Source organism: Bubalus kerabau, chromosome 11 (genome assembly GCF_029407905.1).
Source record: "Bubalus kerabau isolate K-KA32 ecotype Philippines breed swamp buffalo chromosome 11, PCC_UOA_SB_1v2, whole genome shotgun sequence".
Classification (NCBI taxonomy): domain Eukaryota; kingdom Metazoa; phylum Chordata; class Mammalia; order Artiodactyla; family Bovidae; genus Bubalus; species Bubalus kerabau.
Window position 1 is genome coordinate 13,307,442 of NC_073634.1, and position 21,495 is coordinate 13,328,936.

The 21,495-nt window shown below is 42.9% G+C and overlaps 1 protein-coding gene across 1 annotated transcript in view; it reads left to right on the top strand.

Moving 5' to 3' along the window:
* Positions 1-433: 433 nt before the first annotated feature.
* The window catches only part of SLC4A5 (solute carrier family 4 member 5), a 118,027-nt gene continuing 96,965 nt past the window's right edge, over positions 434-21,495 (top strand). Inside the window, exons 1-3 of the mRNA XM_055539584.1 lie at positions 434-571; positions 8,429-8,500; positions 15,024-15,194. Coding sequence (XP_055395559.1) covers positions 8,431-8,500; positions 15,024-15,194 — 241 coding nt within the window. The 5' untranslated portion in view covers positions 434-571; positions 8,429-8,430. The remainder of the gene's footprint in view (positions 572-8,428; positions 8,501-15,023; positions 15,195-21,495) is intronic.

Below are 21,495 nucleotides of genomic sequence, written 5' to 3' on the forward strand. Positions count from 1 at the left end.
TTCTGCCTTTTCATACTGTTCATGGGGTTCTTAAGGCAAGAATGCTGAAATGGTTTGCCAATCTCTTCTCCAGTGGACCACGTTTTGTCAGATCTCTCCACTATGACTTGTGGCCATCTTTTGTGGCCCTACACAGCATGACTCATAGTTTCATTGAGTTAGACAAGGTTGTGATCCATGTGATCAGTTTGGTTAGTTTTCTGTGATTGTGGCTTTCATTCTGTCTACCCTCTGATGGATGAGGATAAGAGGCTTGTGGAAACTTCCTAGTGGGAGGAACTGGGGAGGAAGTGGGTAGGTGGGAGGAAGAGGCTGTGGGTACAACTGAGTCTTGCTCTGGTGGGCAGGGCCATACTCAGTAAATCTTTAATCTAATATTCTGCTGATTGGTGGGGCTGTATTCCCTCCCTGTAGTGTGGCCTGAGGTCAAACTATGGTGGGGTAATGGCAACATCCTTCAAAAGGACTTATGCCTGCACACAGCTCCCAGGACTGTTGTAGTCAGTGCCCCAACACTGTGGCAGGCCACTGTCAACCCACACCTCCGCCGGAGACTCCTGGACACTCACAGGCAAGTCTGGCTCAGTCTCTTGTGGGGTTACTGCTCCTGGGTCCTGGTGCAAACAAGGTTTAATTGTGCCTTCCAAGAGTCTGTTTCCCTGGGGTGGGGGGGGGTGGGCGGGCGGTTCTGAGTCCTTTTACTGGATCTGCAGGTTGGGAAATCTGTTGTAGGCCCTAGAACTTTTGCAACAGTGTGAGAAATTCTTTGCTATAATTGTTCTCCAGTTTGTGGGTCATCTGCTTGGCAGTTATATGGTGACGTACCGGGGTCCAGCCCCGGTTGGATCCAGGGATTCCCTCAGGATGACGGTGTCAGCGATTTAAAGGGATAGCATCAGTGGAGAGAATCAGAGGCCTAATTATAATTGGTTTATGTGGGAAATCAATATACCGCCACGCTCCAATTACTTTGGCCTGAAGAAAGAGTAGAGACAAAAGGAAAGAAAAGGAGACAAGAAAGAACGACACGGGGAGACCGAGCTTAGTGAGCAGGGTCCATAGCTTTATTTTTACCAGGGGCTTTTATACCTCAAGTTGTACATAGAAGATAATGGGGGATGCAAAGTCATGTAAAGTCAGCAGACCATAATCATTATCGCAAATACGAAGGCTTTGGGTGATTTACATCATCTTCTGGTCAGGAAACCTGCTAAAATTTTTCTTCTGATAAGAATTAGTCAACCAGAAAAACTTATTTTCTCCAAAGGTGACTTTTCTTAGAGTTTAGTACCACTCCCCAAAAGCACTAGACAGAGTTGCATTCCTATAGGGCAAGAGTGTCGTGGGGGTAATCAAGGGAAGAATTTATTAGCTTAGGGGTCTAGGGTTATTATTAACATTAAAGCTTCTACTTATATTTCTTATATATCAACTATAGTAATCAATACACTCCCAGGAACACAGTGGGTAAGAAATATGGAAACTTGGCAGCAGGCATTAACTCAACAAAGAAATCTTCTTTCAGTTCTATTTTAACAGTTTTCTAACTCCCCGAGAGGCTCTGCATTGTTAGAATAACTAAGTCTCCTTGTGCCTCACGTGGCTGGGAGGCCGTAAACAATCACATGTGTAGCTGCAAGAGTCCGGAAACCTGTTAGGCAGGTTAGAAGGCTTTCTGAGGGGAACACAATTGGAACACACCTTATAATACCCTGGAGACTTATTAACTAGAGCTCTAAGTTGCTTTTCTTACAGATAAAAATGGTTGGGGATAGCCGCTCATGACTGTCAGAGGAGTTGGTGAAAGTCATGAAGCAGTAAAACAGACAGGCTCAGGATTTGGGGTAGATGCTCAGGCAGGCCCAGAGGGGCACCCCTCGAGTTCTGGCTCTCCTTGCCCACCAGAACTCTCCCACATGACCTTGTCATGGGTGGGGACTCCCGTGCTGGCTCCAGGCAGTGACACTAATGCTGATCTCCTCCAAGAGGACTTATGCCACACGCCTTGTCTCCCAGATCTGCTGCAGCCAGAGCCCCTCTCCGTGTGGCAGATCACTGCTGATCCATGCCTCCAGAGGAGACACTCAAACACTCACAGGCAGGTCTGGCTTAATCTCTCGTGAGGGTCACTGCTCCTTTCCCTCAATTCTGGTGCACACAAGGTTTTGCTTGTGCCCTCCAAGTGTCTCTGGTAGGTCTGAGATTTGATTTTAAATGCGACTGCACCCCTCCTACAGTCTTGTTGTGGCGTCTCCTTTGCCCTTGGACATGGGGCGTCTTTTTTTGGTGGGCTCGAGCATTCTCATGTTGATGGTTTTCAGCAGCTAGTTGCAATTTTGGTGTTCTCGCTGGAGAGGATGAATGCATATCCTTCTACTCCACCATCTTGACAGTGAAAATAGGCAAAACCGGGAAAGGAGTACATCAGGGCTGTATATTATCACCCTACTTATTTAACTTATATGCAGAATACATCATGCAAATTGCCAGGCTGGATGAAACACAAACTGGAGTCAAGATTGCTGGGAGAAATATCAATAACCTCAGATATGCAGATGACACCACCCTCATAGCAGAAAGCAAAGAAGAACTAAAGAGCCTTTTGATGAAGGTAGAAAAGGAGAGTGAAAAAGTAGGCTTAAAACTCAATATTCACAAAACGAAGATCATGGCATCCAGTCCCATCACTTCATGGCAAATAGATGGGGAAACAATGGAAACAGTGACAGACTGTATTTTCTTGGGCTCCAAAATCACTGCAGATGGTGCCTGAAGCCACGAAATTAAAAGACACTTGCTCCTTGAAAGAAAGGCTATGATAAGCCTACACAGCATATTAAAAAGCAGAAACATCACTTTTCAACAAAGGTCGATCTGGTCAAAGCTATGGTTTTTCCAGTAGTCAGGTATGGATGTGTGAGTTGAACCATAAAGAAGGCTGAATGCTGACAAATTGATGCTTTTGAGCTGTGGTGTTGGAGAAGACTTTTGGGAGAGTCCCTTGGACTGCAAGATCAAACCAGCCAACCTAAAGGAAATCAACCCTGAATATTTATTAGAGGACTGATGCTAAAGCTGAAGCTCCAATACTTTGGCCACCTGATGCGAAGAGCCAATTCATCAGAAAAGACCCTGACAATTAAAGGCAGGAGAAGGGGATGACAGAGGATGAGATGGTTGGATGGCATCACTGACTCCTTGGACATCAGTTTGAGCAAGCTCTGGGAGATGCTGAAGGACAGGGAAGCCTGGTGTGCTGCAGTCCATGGGGTCTCAAAGAGTCAGACACGACTGAGTGAACAACAACAACAACAGCAACAGCAATAAAAACAAGGGAGTTATAGTGTCATCAGAATTGTTTCTCTACTTTCCTTTGATGTATTCCTCCACAGGTTAGGTGGGATTAGCCCTCAAGTTCATCAGCTTCACAATGCCAGAATCAGAACAAGGCAGTGTTTTTGGATGGCTCAAGTGGAAATGTCCTGGGAAGAATTCTGATTAGCCCAAATTTGAGCATGGGGTCATCTCTGAATCAATATCTGTGACTGGGGACTGGGAAGCATTTAATTGGCCAACCTAGGTCACATGACCTTTCCCTTTTGTGACTGGAGGCATTCTTTGTGGAAAAGAAGATTTGTTACTCAGCTTCTCTTTACTCCTCAGCTATGCCTGAGGAGGAAGATATCAACTTTCAAAAAAATCACAAACCTATAGGAGCTACCAGTACACATTAGTGGAAAACCAACTCTGCTTATAATTTTTGGTAACATTAACACATATTTTTATTTATTATGTACTGGGGTCCAGGCCCAGTTGGATCCAGGGATTCCCTCGGGAGGAAGGCGGTGGTGACTGAGAGAAATAGAGAAAGACATAAGGAAAGAATTTTGCAGTTAAGAAAATAGAGGAGAGAAAAGAGGCTGATATTCCTTGGTTTACGCAGAAAGCCAATAAAGCCCCAGCATGGGACTTACTCTGTTCACGTAGGCCGCAGGCACCCTCTCAAATAGCGGAAGGTGCCCCACCTTAAGCACCTTCTCGAGTAGGTCTTAGAAGCCCAGGCAGGAAAGTGAACGCAGAGAGCCCTTGCACTCCATGGAATCAGCCTGAATAGGAAAAGGAAAGAGAAAGAACGACATGGGGAGACCAAGCTTCGGTGACCAAGGCCCGCACTTTATTTTCCAAAGTAGTTTTTATATCTTAAGTTGTGCATAGAGGATAATGTGTGTGGGGGCGGGGGGGCGGCGGGGGGTGGTGTGTAGAGTCATGCAAGGTCAGCAGTCCTTGATCTTTATCGAAGCCAGGCTTTCTTTCTGCAAACTTATCATATGCAAAAGCTTTAGGTGATTTACATCATCTCCTGGCCAGGAGGCCTGCTAACATTTTATGACCCTTTCTTCAGAAAACTTATTTTTCTCTAAAGGTGATTATTCTAAAGTCAGGCACCACCCTCCGAAAGCGTTAAAGTTGCATTCCTATAGGGCAAAAGTGGTGGGCTATAACAAGAAAAGAATTAACTTAGGGGTCCAAGGTTACAAACATTAAAGCTACTACTTATATTTCTATACACCAACTATATTAATCAATACACTCCCAGGGACACAGTAGGTAAGGGATATGGAAACTTGGCAGCAAGCATTAGCTCAACAAAGAAATCCTCTACTAGTTCTATTCTAACGATTTTAACTCTGAGAAGCTCTGCATTGTTGGAATATCTTAAGCTTCCCATGCCTCTTGTGGTTGGGAGGCTGTGAATCTGAACAAACCTGTCAGGCAAGCTAGAAAGTCATCAGAGAGGTTTGAATTGAAACACTCCTATTATGCCCAGGAGACTTATTAACTAGAGTTTTAAGTTGATTTTCTTACAGAGAAAGGTGGTCGGGCATAGTCCCCCGTTAATGTCAGCAGAGTTGGTGAAAGTTGTGAAATAGTAAAACAGACAGACTGGTTTTGGGGTAGACACTCAGGCAGGCCCAGAGGAGCACCCCTCGAGTTCTGGCTCGCCTTGCCCACCAGAACTCTCCCACATGACCTTGTCATGGGTGGGGACTTCTGTGCTGGCTCCCGGCAAGTATTTATACTGACTTGCATAATGTACAATGATTGCTTTTCCCTTCTACAACTCTTTATTTTTGATAGAACATTGGTATCCTCTCAAAATATTCAAACACATCCAGAATATTGATTGTTCTAAGGATTCCCTTGGAGAAGGCAATGGCAACCCACTCCAGTACTCTTGCCTGGAAAATCCCATGGACAGGGGAGCCTGGTGGGCTGCAGTCCATGGGGTCGCAAAGAGTTGGACACTACTGAGTGACTTCACTTCCCTCATTTCACTTACTTCATACTTTATCACTGGAGAAGGAAATGGCAACCCACTCCAATATTCTTGCCTGGAGAATCCCATGGATGGAGGAGCATGGCGGGCCATGGTCCATGGGGTCTCAGAGAGTCGGACACTACTGAAGTGACTAAGCACGCACACAGGCAAGGATTCCCTTGGAGGCATTGTGTCCAGAGCCTGACCTAAGATACACCTGTTCCTCCCTGTACTGCTGCTTTCTTATTCTTTAAAAGTTCCAGGTTTGTTGCATTCTGCTTTTCATTTTGTCATGGATATGATGTTTTTCTCTAGTCCACTTGAATATGTTAATTGTATGGTTTTTTAATGGTTCTTTGGCTGCTTGCAGTGTTCCTATTTACTTGGACCTTTTCTTTTCCTGTTTGTTTTGGTCTGTGTCATTCTGGTGATTCGGCTGGCCATCATAATTTGGAGTAGAGCGGCTAAACAGTTGTTTGACAGCCTGAAGTTCTTGAATGATAGACTAAAGATGGGCAATTGGGTGGCAACTGGGGGCTTACCATTTTGTAGGAGATCTCCAGAATGGCAGAATCTTTAAGTCCTCCAACCTCCTCTCTGGAGTGTGTAATCTTCATTAGTATTCTAGGAGTCAAGTATTCAGAGGGCTGAGTGGCTAATGATCTTTAAGTAAATCCTTTTTTACCCCCAGTGAAATCACTCCTTCTTGCTCTCAGTTATTCGAGGGCCTTCTGAGCTAACCTTTCCATCTTCTGGGGTAGGGGAACCATTCTAGGAGACTGAACTTAGGGGAGAGATCTGAGGATTAAACTTAGTCCTTATGAAGATTTTCAACCAACCTTCCTGTTTTCAGCCGCATCCTTTATCCTGGTCTTCAGATATATTGACTGCCTCCAACTCCCCTTTCCTTTGAACAATTTTGTATAAGTTAAAGACTATGTAATACTTGATGGTTCAGGTAAAGCATTACAAAAAAAACTGTCTTCTTCTGGTGTTTATTTTTCTTCTAATTATAGAGCATTTTCAAACAATAAAAATAGAAAAAATAATAGATAAAATTATTTAAATAGAAAAAATAATATGATGATCCTTTTGTACCTACAAAGCTTTCAATAATACTTTTCAAAAGGCAGCATAACCGTTTCAATTAGTGTTGTTGTTGTTTAGTTACTAAATCATGTCTGATTCTTTTGTGACCCCTTAGACTATACCCTGCCAGACTCCTCTGTCCATGGGATTTCACAGGCAAGAATACTGGAGTGGGTAGTCATTTCCTTCTCCAGGGAATCTTTCCAACCAAGGATCAAACTCATATCTCCTGCATTGGCAGGCAGATTCTTTACCACTGAGCCACCAGAGAAGCACTTTCAATTAATGGTTACTGGTTAATTCAGGTTTTCTAATTCTTTAAAGTTATTTGATTATTTCCATTATTTTTCTAATCAAGTATCTATTTATTAGCCTTGTGTCTAAAAGCTTGTGTCTAGTTCCAGAAACTGTTTCAGACAGTCTGGGTTTGAATCCCTGTTCCCCCATTTAAGCAGTCAATAGAGCTCTCTGTGCCTCAGTTTACTCATCTGTAAAATGGGAATAATAATGTTACTTATTTCATAGCAAAGATTCAAGTAATTCATATATGCAGAGCAGAGCATTTAAAACAGTGCCTAGCATATTGTAACAGTAGTTGCTATTATTATCTAAGTTAAATATATTGGCATGAAATTTTTCAAGGCATTCACTTATAATTTTTAAATTCTCTACTATACTTGTAGTTACATCCTTTTTTCATTCCAAATTATGTTTACTTATGAATATTCTTCTTGATTAGTCTTGCATGATTTGCCTATTTTAATAATCTTTTCAAATAATTGCCTTCAGATTTATTAACCATCTCTATGCTTGTTTTCTATTTCATAATTTTTGCTTTCATCTTTTATATTAACATTCTGCTTTCTTTTCTATCTTATTCTTTTTGTAGGTTCTTTGGTTAAATGCTTATCATATTTATTTTCCTTCTACTCTGCTCTCTCCCTCTTTCTTTCCTTTCTTCCTTCTTTCTCACTCTAAGTATATTATACCCCACAAGTTTCAAGTTGTAATTGTTCACTTCTAAATATGAAATAATTTCCATTGTGATTTTCTATAAAATCCATCATTAGAGATTATTTTAGTTTCCACATATATGTATGTATAATACATTTATTATATATACATTTATAAATAAACATTTATTTATATATACAATCATTCTTTGGTATCTGTGGAGGATTTGTTTTAGGCTCACATCCTCCATACCAAAATCTATGATGCTTAAGTACCTTATATGAAATAACATAGTATTTGTATATAAACCATTTTCCTGTATGCTTTAAATCATCTCTAGATTACTTATAATATCTAACAATGTAAATACTAAGTAAAAAATTATAAATACAATGTAAATGTTATGTAAATAGTTGCTAGTGCATGACAGATTCAAATTCATGATTTGTGGAATTTATGAATGCAGAATCCACAGATAATATGTATAGTTTTTTGAGGGTTGTTTTTGTTATCTTATTAATACTATATAAGTATGATACAGATTCTTTAAAATTTACTAAAGGAGGTCTTTAGTAAAGGTCTTTCCCAAGACCTAGTTTATGTGCTCTCTTTGTGTGCTCTTTGTAAATATTCCATTTGTACTTTAAAAAGCACACCTCTTTTTTCAAGTACAAATGGAATATTCCCTAACATATGGCTTCCCTGATAGCTCAGTTGGTAAAGAATCTGCCTGCAATGAAGGAGACCCTGGTTCGATTCCTGGGTTGGGAAGATCCCCTAGAGAAAGGAAAGGCTACCCACTCTAGTATTTTGGTCTGGAGAATTCCATGGACCGTATAGTCCATGGGGTCACAAAGAGTCAGACACAACTGAGCGACTTTCACTTTCACTTTCCCCAACATACATATATTTGAGGTTCCTCAATTTGTTTATATGTTTTTTTTGTCTTAATTTTTTTCATCTGCTCTAAGGTCTTCCACTGTATGAATTTGACCATTTCTCCTTGAAATTATACCTTTTTATGTTGTGTACATTTTGAGGTTGTGTTCATCTTTTACTTTGTAGATATGAAGGTGGAGGAGGAAGAGGCTGGGGTAGGGAAGCTGGACTACAGGAGGCGATGTCAGGATCAGGAAGGTAAGTAAGGTCACTGTGAGAAATTGATGCAAATTCTCAGAGGGTCTAGACTTTCCTTGGATATCTTTATAACAGCCCCTTCAGTTGGGGGAAACTACAGAGCTTATCCCTTTCCCCTGACCCACCCATAGTGTCTACCCTAGATCTGGTGGGACTAGCTTTAACCATATCTTAAAGGGACCATGTGGTCAGGTTGGAGACCGGTAACTTGGATTTTGCTAGGATTATGGCATAGCTTCCCCAATATAAAATCAAACTTGATTTTACAAGCTCTACAAATCATACAAAATGCCAAATATCAACATTTTATAGATTTAAAAAATAGCAGCTCAGTTAAAACCAGTGAAAGAGGGTATTGAGTGGTGATATTTTTGTTGCTCCAGAATTTCTTACCCAGAGACCCTAAGTATCCTACATTCTACAGAAAAGCAGCCACAGAGTTTATAAAGAGGCACTACCCCAACCGTTTTGGAAGGAGATAGCAATCTTCCTGTCCAGCTTGATGCTCCCTGAGCTGCTGTTGATGGAGAAGAATGTGGTGAGGAGCTGGCACTGTCGTGAGCCAAACTACAAGATGTTCACAGGGAGAGAACAGGTCCTATGAGCAAAGAAAGAAGCTTTGGAGTGGGTTAGTGATTCCCTACAGTTCACCAGCTGAACAGCCACATTCTGATGGTTATCGTAGGAAAAATAAGACAAGTTAGATCCAGGGCAAAAACAAAATATGTCCCTGACAGCTATCTCCCCTGATTTTTTTAAAAAGGGTGCTCTTTGCAGTTTTCATATCATGTTCCCATTCACCATTCTATTCTGCCTTCTCAAAAACCATGCCTAGTTAGTAGAGAAAGAATTTTTATTCCTGCAGTTTCGGTGAGAACACTGAGTCCCAGATGCGCATGGTCATACAGAAAGGGAAGAACAAGCCAGGGAGCACCCAGGCCAGCTAACACTGGGTAAAGGCCTTTCTGATACATCTGCTGTTTCCCATTTCCATTCCTGGCCTCAGGGTGGAGAATACAATCTCATCATTGAAAGAATCAAGAATGCTAAACCTTTAGAATAGAACTGCCTGCCTGCCTACTAAGTCACTTCAGTTGTGTCCGACTCTGTGCGACCCTTTGGACTATAGCCCACCAGTTTCCTCTCTCCATGGGATACTCCAGGCAAGAATACTGGAGTGGGTTGCCATTTCCTTCTCTAGGGGATCTTTCCAACCCAGGGATCAAACCTGTGTCTCTTTGTGTCCTGCGTTGGCAGGTGGGTTCTTTATCATCAGCGCCACCTAGAGTAGAACTGCTGCTGCTGCTGCTAAGTCGCTTCAGTCGTGTCCAACTCTGTGCAAAACCCCATAGACGGTAGCCCACCAGGCTCCCCCGTCCCTGGGATTCTCCAGGCAAGAACACTGGAGTGGGTTGCCATTTCCTTCTCCAATGCATAAAAGTGAAAAGTGAAAGTGAAGTCGCTCAGTCATGTTCGACTTTTAGCGACCCCATGGACTGCAGCCTACCAGGCTCCTCTGTCCATGGGATTTTCCAGGCAAGAGTACTGGAGTGGGTCGCCATTGCCTTCTCCGAGAGTAGAACTGCTTACCTCTAAATATTGATATTCGTGGCTTACCTCAAATTCTAGCTTTGCTCAGGCTTAGGGTGGGGGACAGAAGGAAGGAAAAGCATCAGTCATTCTGATACTGGTTCACTAGGAAGTGAGGCTGCACTTCATAAAAATGTCTACCTCACATTTCTCATTAACCCCATTAACCCAAGGGAGACTGAGGATCCAGAAGAGCAAGCAAGGATGTGGTGGGGTGAGCTGGAATTCTAAAGAGATCTGGACACTAACATCCAGGTAACCTTACTCTCCAGTGCCTAGGAATGCACCTGCCAGAATAGGCACACACAAAATCTGCTTAGCAGAATGGACACCCAACATGTCTCTAAAAGGTTTAGACATGCTTCTTCAAGGTTCAGCTTCATGTGGTTTCACTGTGACATGTGCAGTCAGTGATGCCCAAGCATCTGGTATGTCAATTTCAGGAATTTGAATCAAGAGGTAGCCTCTCCTCCAGAAAAAAACTAACAAACAGCAACAATAGAAAAAAAAAAAAAACAAAGTTAATGTAGAGCTTGATGTAAGAACACAAAGTCTAATTTCTCAGTCTGCCACAGTCTTTCAAATTTTAATTGTTGGGCTTCCCTGGTGGCTCAGAGTGTAAAGCATCCGCCTGCAATGAGGGTGACCTAGGTTCGATCCCTGGGTCAGGAAGATACCCTGGAGAAGGAAATGACAACCCACTCCAGTATTCTTGCCTGGAGAATCCCGTGGACGGAGGAGCTTGGTAGGCTGCAGTCCATGGGGTTGCAAAGAGTCAGACACAACTGAGCGACTTCACTTTCTTCCTTTCTTGTTTTCTTTCTTGGGCCTCAAAAATAGTCATGATGATCAATAGTTGCTGATCAGCCCTAGGGAAAACTTCTATCACAAATTAATCAATGTGATATGCCACATTAATGAAATGAAGAATAAAAATTATATGGTCATCTCAATTCATGATTAAAAAAAAATTACTCAACAAACTGGTTATAGAGGGAATGTATCTCAATATAATAAAGGCCGCATATGACAAGCCCATACCTAGCAAAAGAAACTGTCAACAAAACAATAAGTCAACCTATGGAGTAGGAGAAAATATTTGCAAATCATATATCTGATAAAGGGTTAAGTCTAAAATATATAAAGATCTTATAAAACTCATTTACAAAAAAAAAAGACTACTCCATTTTAAAAAAATGGGAAGAAGGACTTCCCGGGTGGTCCAGTGGTTAAGAGACTGCCTTGCAATGCAGGGGATACTGGTTTGATCCCTGGTCCAGGAAGATCCCAAGTTGCCATGGAGCAACTAAGCCTGTGCACCACAACTATTGAGCCTGTACTACACAACAAGAGAAACCATTGCAATGAGAAGCCCGCACACTGCAGAGAAGAGTAGCCCCTGCTCACTGCAAATAGAGAAAGCCTGTGTGCAGCAATGAAGACCCAGTGCAGCCAAAAATAACTAACTAAATAAATAATTTTTTTTAATGGGAAGAAGAACTGAATAGAATTCATTCCAAAGAAAACATACAAATGGTCAACAGGTACATGAAAACGTGCTCAACATCATTAATCATCAGGGAAATACAAACTAAAACCACAAAGATATATCACTTCCCAACTGTTGGATGGCTATCACCTAAGACAAGGGATAACAAATGCTGGCAAGGATATGGAGAAAAGGAAACCATTTTGCATCATTAGTGGGAATGCAAATTGGTGCAGACACTGTGGAGATTCCTCAAAAAATTAGTAACAGAAATACTGTATGATCCAGCAATTCTACTTCTGGATATATATTCAAAGGAAATGAAGTCATTATCTTGAAAATGTATCTGTACTCTCATGTTCATTGCAGCATTATTTATAATAGTCAAGACATGGAAATAGCTTGTGTCCGTCAGCAATTGAATGTTTAAAGAAAATGTGATATACACATGAATATTATTCAGCTATTAAAAAAAAAAGAAATCTTGTCATTTGCAACATGAATGGACCTTGAAAGTATTACGCTATGTGAAATAAGTCAGAGAGACAAATACTCTATGATTTCCCTTACATATGGAATCTAAAAATCCAGACATAGAAACAGAGAACAGGTTGGTGGTTGCCAGAGGCCGGGGGTGGAAGGTGGGGAATTGGGTGAAGGTGGTCAAAAGGCACAAACTTTTAGTTATAAGATATCTGAATGTAATGTGCAGTTATGGTGGCTGTAGTTAATAATACCGTATTATATGCTTGAAAGTTGCTAAGAGACTAAATTTTGAAAGTTCTTATCACAAGAAAAAAATTCATAACTTTGTGTGGTGATGGATGTTGACTGAACTTATTGTTGTGGTTGTCATTTTGCAGATATACATATATCAAATCATTATATTATACACCTTAATATAATATTATATGTCAATCATATCCAAATTTAAAAATAATAATAGGGGAAACTGTGGAGGTGGCAGTATGGTTGAACTTAAGTACATGGAACTTAATGTACTATCTGCTCAATTATTCTGTAAATCTAAAATTGTAATAAAGAGAAAGTGAAAGTGAAGTTGCTCAGTCATGTCCAACTCTTTGCCACCCCGTGGTCTGTAGCCTACCAGGCTCCTCCATCCATGGGATTCTCCAGGGAAGAATACTGGAGTGGGTTGCCATTTCCTTCTCCAGGAGATCTTCCCGACCCAAGGATCAAACCCGGGTCTCCCGCATTGCGGGCAGACGCTTTACACTCTGAGACACCAGGGAAGCCCAACAACTAAAATTTTTAAATTGTACTAAAAAGCAAAAAATGGGCCAAAGAACTAAACAGACATTTCTCCAAAGAAGACATACAGATGGCTAACAAACACATGAGAAGATGCTCAACATCACTCATTATCAGAGAAATGTAAATCAAAACCACAATGAGGTACCATTTTATGCCAGTCAGAATGGCTGCTATCCAAAAGTCTACAAGCAATAAATGCTGGAGAGGATGTAGAGAAAAGGGAACCCTCTTACCCTGTTGGTGGGAATGCAAACTAGAACAGCCACTATGGAGAACCTTAAAAAACTGGAAATAGAACTACCTTATGACCCAGCAATCCCACTGCTGGGTATACACACCTAGGAAACCAGAATTGAAAGAGACATGTGTACCCCAGTGTTCATCGCAGCACTGTTTATAATAGCCAGGACATGGAAGCAACCTAGATGTCCATCAGCAGATGAATGGATAAGAAAGCTCTGGTACATATACACAATGGAGTATTACTCAGCCATTAAAAAGAATACATTTGAATCAGTTCTAATGAGGTGGATGAAACTGGAGCCTATTATACAGACTGAAGTAAGCCAGAAAGAGAAACACCAATACAGTATACTAACGCATATATATGGAATTTAGAAAGATGGTAACAATAACCCTGTGTATGAGACAGCAAAAGAGACACTGATGTATAGAACAGTCTTATGGACTCTGTGAGAGAGGGAGAGGGTGGGAAGATTTGGAGAATGGCATTGAAACATGTAAAATATCATGTATGAAACGAGTTGCCAGTCCAGGTTCGATGCACGATACTGGATGCTTGGGGCTGGTGCATTGGGACTACCCAGAGGGATGGAATGGGGAGGGAGGAGGGAGGAGGGTTCAGGATGGGGAACACATGTATACCTGTGGTGGATTCATTTGGATATTTGGCAAAACTAATACAATTATGTAAAGTTTAAAAATAAAATAAAAAAAAAAAAAAAGGAAGCTGTGGTACATATACACAATGGAGTATTACTCAGCCATTAAAAAGAATACATTTGAATCAGTTCTAATGAGGTGGATGAAACTGGAGCCTATTATACAGAGTGAAGTAAGCCAGAAAGAAAAATACCAATACAGTATACTAATGCATATATATGGAATTTAGAAATACGGTAATGCTAACCCTGTATGCAAGACAGCAAAAGAGACACAGATGTATAGAACAGTCTTTTGGACTCTGTGGGAGAGGGCGAGGGTGGGATGATTTGGGAGAATGGCATTGAAACATGTGTAATATCATATGTGAAATGAATCGCCAGTCCAGGTTCAATGCAGGATACAAGATGCTCGGGGCTGGTGCACTGGGATGACCCAGAGGGATGGTATGGGGAGGGAGGTGGGAGTGGGGCTCAGGATGAGGAACACGTGTTCACCCGTGGCAGATTCATGTTGATGTATGGCAAAACCAATACAATATTGTAAAGTAATTAGCCTCCAATTAAAATAAATAAATTTATAATAAAAAATTAAAAAAACATTTTAAAAAGCTATTAATTATTTTTAAAATTGTTGACCAACTCAAGACAATATAGATGAAAAACTGATAGTAGAAGGTCTTTCTGGAGAGCTGAGAGGATTCCAGTTGCCTCTTTGAGCACAGATTTAGTGGTGGCTTCTTAGTGGAATTCTGAATTAGGGTCCTTGCTAGCTCTTGAAAATTCTAGCTTACAAAATCATTTTTGAGAAATTCTTGATAACTCGCTTCTCTGATAAGTAGTAGTTCACATGGTCCTTGGTTGTTAGTGAAAATGGCCTTGATGGAAATGCATATGGTTTTCACATTAACAATCAAAGCTGAGACTTGGCATTTTGGACTAAATCTGTGACCTGCTAAAGGCCTCTCTCCTGGCCCATGTGTCATAAATCATATGTAATTATTGCTGCTCTGGACTAGCAAGAATGGGGAGATGGGAGTCATGCTCATTCTGAAAGAATTCTAACTATAGGCCCAAAGGTCCCCCTTCCAGCAACTGCTGAGTTGGTTCAGAATTGGAATTCGGTCAAGCCCAGTGGCCCCGTCCAGGAATCCCATGTCTTCTAATCTTTTCCGGTGGCCTCAGCTCTTTGTAACTGGAGGATATTAAGGAGAAATGCCAGCTTTCAGTCACTCTGCCTACCCTCTCTTTTATTCTGTGCCCACAGACTGCCGTTCCATTCACATCGGGCTTTCCGTTCCCAGTTACCCTCACAGGAAAAGAGACCAGAAGGGACAGCTTCCAGGCCTGCAAAAGGCCCACTGGGGCTTGCGGCCAGACAAGCCGCAGCAGGGGCTGGCCAGTGCGTGCAGCAGCGTGGACCGTGTCAGCAAGACACGTGAGTTTGGGGAACATTCTGGGAACCATCTGCTGGGGGGTCCAGACAGGGCAGGGCAGGGGAGGGGGACTCGCAGGAGAATGTGAGGAATGCCCTCGTGGCTCAGGCCTCTAGGCCCCTCTGCTCTGCTGCCACAGCAGACCAGCCCCTGCTCAGAGAGTCCCTTCAGTCAGGCTGAGCCCCTGTCATCTCTGGTAACTCTGAGACCTCCGCTCTGGCACATTCCACCTTGATTTCATGGTTTAATTCTCAGAATTATTTCCTGTTTCTAAATTCCTAAGGGCAAATTTCCAGCCGCCCTAAGAACCAATAACAAACATGACTGGTGAGAGGTGTTGTGCTCAGTAAATCGAATTCTTTGTTGCATTACCTCCACCCTCTCTCTTCACCTGAGCTTGAAGGAATGGTCTGAAATTGTCTGGGCGCTCTGCACCACAGTTTCCAGAGGCCTGGAGGCTTTCTCCCAGGTCAGCAGAGCCCCTGAGGCATGCCTCTGCTGCTGCAGGAATCAGTTCTGGGCTTGTTAAAAAGCAGTTTTTTGTTCCTTTCTGTGGAAAGAAAAATATCAATCTTGAGAGGAGTGAAAAGACTAGAGCACAGCTGCTGTGACGTTTTATCCTTTTGTGTCTTCCCTGGTTCTAGGGATATGATTTCACCTGCCGCACATCCCAAATCTGTGAAATAAATAGCATCTACTTGGTTTCTACTACACATTTCCATGGTCTTGAACAAAGCAAAATGAGTTATCTTACCATCTGAACCTTCAAAGGGATGTCAGGCAGTAGCAGCCTCTTAACATTCCTGTAGCAGACTGTGACATACACTCGGGCAAAGACCATTTGAGTCACCCCCATCCCATCACGGCCCTGAACAACTGCGGTTATTGGCACCAAGTCTACCAAGGCCTATGACTTCTCCTGTGCCCATGTGGGAGAGGGGTTAACGGGGAGTCCTTTGGCGGTGTCTAATGTAAGAAATGAGCTCTGATACACACATACACACAAACATGCATACACATACATATTTGGGAGTTGGCATATCTGAGACCCAAAGAAGGGCAAGCCTGATAGGGAGGCCTGCTCCCCAGGTTGGGTCTGGATGCCTCTCACTCACTTTCTGGAGCATTTCCCTGTCACCCCAGAACATTCAGGGATGGAGTCACCCTTTAAAAGTGGAGTCTGCTGGGTCCTTCCTCAGTCAGGAAAGAGGAAAGTGGGTTAGAGCTGGTACTCTCTGCAAATGGTATATATTGATGCAACATGGTACTTCACAGAAGTGGTCATGAATGGTGGATTTTGTGTTGTTTGGTTGGTTTCTGGTTGAGTTAAGGGGACACTGGTTTTAACTGGAAACCAAAAGGAAGAGAAAGGAGAATCCTTTGGTACATTTGCACATTCAGTCCATTCCCTTCAGCCTGCTGTCCCCATGCATGGCACATGGCATGGCTGTGGAACAGGGGAGACAGTGGGAAGGCATAGGAAGACAGGAAATTTCAGGCCACGTCTTCCAAGCTTGAGTAAAGTAAGAACTTCTTTTAAAGGGAAAATAACTTATTGTAGACTCATGAAAGTGCTTTTGTATATTTGTAGAGCCCCAAGGGACCATAAAAATCCTAGTTTGAGAAATAATATATTAACTCATTAAGGCTTTCTTCCATAAAATATCTTAGAATTTTGAATTATAACATGTTTTATCCTTATAGCTAATAAAATAAATCTTTTAAAGATTATCTTCAAAATGGAAACACGAACTTTAAAAATTCTGATAGAACCCACCTACGCCTAAGAATACTTTCCAGGCCCCAGTTACAGACATTCTTGATTTAAGGGGGCCACAAAGCCTGCAAGCAAAGTCAACAACCACAGTGAATTTTCACCCATGGCAGCTGAACTTGTTCCAGCCATTTGTTAGGGGTGGTAGAGGTCCACCCCTCTGTCCTTCACTTTTTCCAAATCAGAGGGGGCATTGTGTGTGTAATGCAAATATAAACCCTGCTCTATGAGATTCCCGGGTCAGTGACAGTGACCTGAGGAACGGAAAACAAAACAGTGCCCAAATCATTGTACTGCATCATCTAGATAATTGCCTGAATCTGCCACTTTTCTTTGCTGCAGGGCAACTGACCAGATGTGTTTTTCCTCTCTGAGTGCCTTGTCTATTCTGTGAATCCATTCAGACAGCCCAGGCAGGCATTCCAGCTGGCCACAAAGTCCAAGAGGACCTAGCTTTACAGAAGAGAGGAATTGTACAGAATGGGGTCAGGGGGTAGACCAGGCACAGTGGCTAGACATAGCTAAGCCTGTGTAGTTGAAGGATTGATAGGTGACTCCTTCAGTTCCTGCCTCACAAAACAACAGGAATCCAGCAAGATGATGTGTGTGCAAGAGATGTATACCGTGAAATGGTATTTCATAATAATTTTGTTAACTAAATGTGTCACATTAATAAAAATGAGATATTATTATCCTCATCTTCAGATTGGGAAATCAAGGTTCAAAGAGATGTAGTGTGGTACAGCAGGAATCAGTGAAGCTAGACGTTGAAAACATCAGTAGACTCCAAAACCCGTGTGTGCCTCTTCCACTACACTTCTGCCCTTTGTAAGTCATCACCAGTCAGTCATGACCAGCTGGACATGGGCTAAGAATTATATTTTTTCAAGCAGCCAAACTACCTTATGATGAAAGGGATAGGTAGATAGTAGTTACCCCATAATATAATATGCCATAGCATAGGATTATTTGCCCCACCTCCACCCCTTCCTCCAATATGAATATTATTTTGGCCACCCCTTCCTCCAGTTTTGACTCTAGCAGAACATATACAGGGAATAGAACCATCAAGCTGTGGTGAGAATCAGTAAAAGCCATGCTTCCTTCCCTTGAAAGAATGCATTCTCTGGCTCTGAGAGCCTCTGGAGAAGCTATTAGGAGCAAGAGGGTAAAGAGCAGCTGTAGAAACATGACTGCTCTTTGGCTCTTCTTGGCTGGTGCTAAGAACTGGAGCCAAGATCTAAGAGAAAGGAAACGGGCCAAGCCCAGCCTGGTGTGTAGGCTCTGGGGCCTCAGTGCCTTCATCTGCAGAATGGAAGATTGGTGTCGCGTGAGAAACTGTTGCCGTTTGCCTGGGATAGAGGGCTTTCCCAGGACAAGGGACACGGAACTGTCAGTGCTAAAGTCGGTCAGTTCAAAGAAAGTCAGGATGTTGGTCACGCTGAGCTGTGAGCTCCTAGATAGAATAAAAACAGACCCAAAGTCCTTCACATGGCGCATGGTACATTACAGGCACTTGACATATGTTACTTCAATTGATTTGTGTTAACCCAGTTTAAAAGCAAGGAGCCCAGATCTTTTTTCCTTTATGAGTAGGCCTCTAGTTTGGCTGTTCTCACTGGTACTGAGAAGCTAATGAGATCCTTCTGGTGGGAGGGGTGTGAAAAAGTATTAAGGTCGTCTTCTACTTGCCAAGCACTGAACAACTCTAGAGTCACTGAAAGATCAAAACCACCAAGATGAGCAGTAGGGGAGAAAGCGGCTGTTTTCTCCCCAGGTGTTTGAGCCTCGTGTGACTTCAAGGCTTTAGGACCAAAAATAGATTTCATATGGTCTTTCCCATTTCTGATAAGGAAGGTGTGAGGGTTGGGACAGAGAACAAATTTATCTCTAAAGCATCTCCTCCACTAAGGGACTCCTGAGACAGGCTTTGTTTCCAACATAGGAACAAAGACAATTGGATTTCTTTTATTTCCTGGAATTATCAACATATACAACATTCAAACAAACAAAAACCCCTATTGGAAGAGAATCCTGAGTTAGTGAACTTTACACCTTAAGGGGAAATTAAGGTTGAAAGTTCAAGTTTGCAAGTGAACCAATTAAAGTTCTGATAAATATAAAGTTATTAGGGCTTTCCTGGTGGCTCAGTGGTAAAGAATCCGCCTGCCAGTGTGGGTGACATGGGTTCGATCCTTGATCCGGGAAGATCCCGCATGCCATGGAGCAACTAAACCCATGTGCACAACTATTAAGCCCGTGCTCCAGAGCCCGAGGGCTACAACTACTGTGCTCACACGCCACAGCTTCCGAAGCCCAAGCGCCCTAGAGCCTGTGCTCCACAACCAGAGAGGCCATCGCGATGAGAAGCCCGCCACTGCAGCTAGAGAGTCGCCCCTGCTCACTGCAACTAGAGAACGCCGTGCAGCAAAAAAAAATTATATATATATAAAGTTATTATAACACATATGTTACTTGGATTTACCTTATTCCTTGAGAGTTAGCGTCCTCGCCTCTGCCTAAACTTCTGTGAGTTTCCAGAGGTGTCCAGTCCCAGTAGCACTCCTGCTGCAAGACCTGCGTGCTGGGCTCACAGTCTCACCGTGTCTCACTTCTTGTGCCTGTTCTCTGTTCTCACCTCCAGGCAAGCCACAGCTCAGGAATGGGGTTCAGTCCTCCTTTGGTCTCCCCCAAATGGGTCACATACCACATATAAGTGAGGAGCAGGCTTTCTTGAGGTTCAGAACCATAGAGCCTTTTCACCTTGCAGAGATACACAGTTTTTAAAGAGAGATACTAAATATTTGGGCTTCCCTTGTGGCTCAGCTGGTAAAGAATCTGCCTGCAATGTGGAAGACCTAGGTTCGATCCCTGGGTTGGGAAGAGCCCCTGGAGAAGGGAAAGGCTACCCACTCCAGTATTCTGGCCTGGAAAATTCCTTGGACTGTATAGTCCATGGGGTCTCAAAGAGTCGGACACAACTGGGTGACTTTCACTTCACTCACTAAATATTCCCTTTCTTAAAAATCCCCTTGTCACTTGAAATTTCCTACTGGCTGCTTTTCTCTACCATATTTTTGGCAACTCCCACCTCACCCCCACTGTGCCTCACCAGTCCCATCACATCTCCTGATTCTCTTCAGCCACCTCCAGCCCAGCTTCTCCCCTCCCTCTCAGTACATACACTCACTCCCCTCACCCACTTTTTGGTCACATCTGTTTCCCTCTGCCCCACCTCAGCTCACCACCCACTTCTGCACAGCTAAAGACACACAGAGTTGGATACAACTGAGTGACGGAGCACACACACAAACACACAACCTATTAACTAAAGTTAATACAGTCTCACAAAGTCTGTCTCGTCTAAGTTTAGCCCTTTAGCTAGACTTAACATTCTTTTATAACTCTTAAACTTGCAGTTTTTGAGAAGGAGTACAGAAGAAAATCTCCATGCCCTAGAATTTCGTATAAGGGAGACTCATGATTAAAAAAGTAATTTGATCACAAGTATCAGAACCTCCTGGAGAGGGAAATGCAACCCACTCCAGTAGTCTTGCCTGGGAAATCCCATGGACAAAGGAGCCTGGCAGGTTACAGTCCATGGGGTCTTGAAAGACTCAGACATGACTTAGCGACTCAACAACAACAATCAGAAACCTACTTGAGCTGTCTTGAGCAAGGAGGGAGTGAGGGAGAGTAACAGTTTATACTACATGAATAAAGGAGTTTCTCACAGTCCCAAAAGAACAACCAACCAGGCTCAGCAGGAGGATGAACACCCTCAGTCCCCTCCCTGAGACTCGTGGCCTTCCCCCTGCCTCTTCTGTAAGTCTGCTTTCTTTCTCGCTGTGTGTAGCCTTTACTGCCTCTCCGCGCCATCAGCTTTCAGTTTATATGCTCCTTGCATTAGGAAACACCCAGCTATCTCAGAAACCAAATTCAAAATTTCCAGGCTTGAGTCAGGTGTCCAATGAACTGTTCCTGGTTCAAATAACCACGGCCAAGAGGCACAGTTCAAGTACTCCACAGACATAGCCACAGAGCGTCATCCCTTGGGTGAGGGAGTGTATGGGCCAGCAGATGACCCGAAGCTACTGATGGGATGATTCCCGTAAACACTACAGGTTCGCAAATTCTCTTCCCTGCCTTCCCAGAGAGCACATTTTGAGTTTATGGACTGCTCTCTAGGAAAAAAAGAAAAAAAAAAAACCCTACTGTCCATGAAACTAGGACTTGGGGCCTTCCTGCCTTCTCTTGAAGACCGCCTCAGATGAATGCAGGCATGACTTTGAAGCCCCCCGTTTCTGTCTCTCCCACTCCTCAGAACTTGGGGGCCTTGAACTGTTCTTGATCCCCTTTGTTGCTGTTGTTCAGTTGCTCAGTCGTGTCCAATTCTTTGTGACCCCATGGACCACAGCACACCAGGCTTCCCTGTCCATCACCAACTCCCAGAGCTTGCTCAAATTCATGTTCATTGAGTCGGTGATGCCATCCAACCATCTCTTCCTCTGTCATCCCCTTCTCCTCCT